The following is a 1,231-nucleotide window of genomic DNA, read 5'->3' as shown; positions in this document are numbered from 1 at the left end:
CGGGGGGCCCCCAGGGGGGGCCCCCCGTGGGGCCGCCGGGAGGCCCCGTGGAGCCCCCATGGGGGCCCCCACGGGGTCCCCCACGGGGGGCCCCACAGGGGGGCCCCCAGGAGCCCCCACAGGGGCCTCAGCAGACCCAGGGGGGGCCCCCTGGGGGCCCCCCTCAAGGGCCTCGCGCTGCTGGGCAAAAGAGCAGCAATAACTTTATCCATTGCAGCATTATTTGTTGCTGCTCTTTTTAATGCGCGGAAGGCCAACAGGGAGCTGCTGCTGCAGCAGCAGCAGCACCGGATGCAGCAGCAGCAGCAACAGCTGGAGCAGCAGCAGCAGCGCATGCAGAGGCTGCAGCACACGGAACTCATGCAGCAGCAGCTCCAGCTCAAGCAGCAGCAGCTGCTGCTTCAGATGGAGCAGCGCCAGCAGCAGGAACAAGAGCAGCTGCAGCAGCAGCAGCAGCTCGAAAAGCAGCACGCACAGGAGAAGCAGCAGCAGCAGCAGCAGCAGAATATGGGAAGCAGGGAGACAGAACTCAAAGAGGACAGCCAGACTGCAGCAGCAAATGCAGGAAGCAGCATCACAGAAAATGCAGGCGAAGTCCGAGCAGCAGCAGCAGCAGCAGACATTAGCCCCTGGCCGCCAGATGCCGTGAAGAGAGGCATAGTAAGGTTGGGGCTGCAGCGGAGAGGGTTTAGGGTTTAGGGTTTAGGGTTTAGGGTTTTGAGCCTCCTCATTAGGTCCTTATCCCACGCGCATCAATCATCCCTTTTGCTTCCGGCGAGTTGCCGCTCGAAGGCTCGACTGGGTGCGCAGCCAGGGTCTAGGGTTTAGGGTTTAGGGTTTAGGGTTTAGGGTTTAGGGTTTAGGGTTTCTGTGCAGGTGTCAAACCAGGCGCTGCAGTACGTGCTGGACAGCGCGCGAGCTGCGCAGATTAGAGAAAAGGGTTTGGAGGGGACTTTTGAGGAGACAGTAGATTTGCGGGGTTGTCGAGATGCAGCAGCAGAAGCTCGTTTGGCTTTGCTGCTGCAGCAGCAGCAGCAGCAGCAGCAGATCTACACCTACGAGCAGCACCGCAAGATCGAGGCCGCAATCTCCATTCTCTCCAGCAGCAGCAGCACAGCAGCAGCAGCAGATTCGTACGCGACTTTTTCGGTGCGGGACTTCCACTGCTCCGCAGCAGTAGCAGCAGCAGCAGCAGGCCCTGCAGCAGCAGCAGCAGCAGCAGCAGCAGCAG

At 61.2% G+C, this 1,231-nt stretch overlaps 1 protein-coding gene across 1 annotated transcript; it reads left to right on the top strand.

Annotated features, from left to right (window-relative positions):
• Positions 1 to 291: 291 nt before the first annotated feature.
• On the top strand, positions 292 to 1,180 carry ETH_00038580 (uncharacterized protein; the record flags this gene model as incomplete). Its single annotated transcript, XM_013379886.1, has 3 exons — positions 292 to 660; positions 877 to 1,006; positions 1,104 to 1,180. The coding sequence occupies 3 exons, from the start codon at positions 292 to 294 to the stop codon at positions 1,178 to 1,180; spliced, it is 576 nt and encodes a 191-aa protein (XP_013235340.1).
• Between the last annotated feature and the right edge of the window lie 51 nt (positions 1,181 to 1,231).

The sequence above is a fragment of the Eimeria tenella genome, genomic scaffold (assembly GCF_000499545.2).
Source record: "Eimeria tenella Houghton genomic scaffold, Eth_scaff4128, whole genome shotgun sequence".
NCBI lineage: Eukaryota > Apicomplexa > Conoidasida > Eucoccidiorida > Eimeriidae > Eimeria > Eimeria tenella.
The sequence above is the reverse complement of the archived record's forward strand: the minus strand, read 5'-3'. Positions and strand labels throughout refer to the sequence as shown.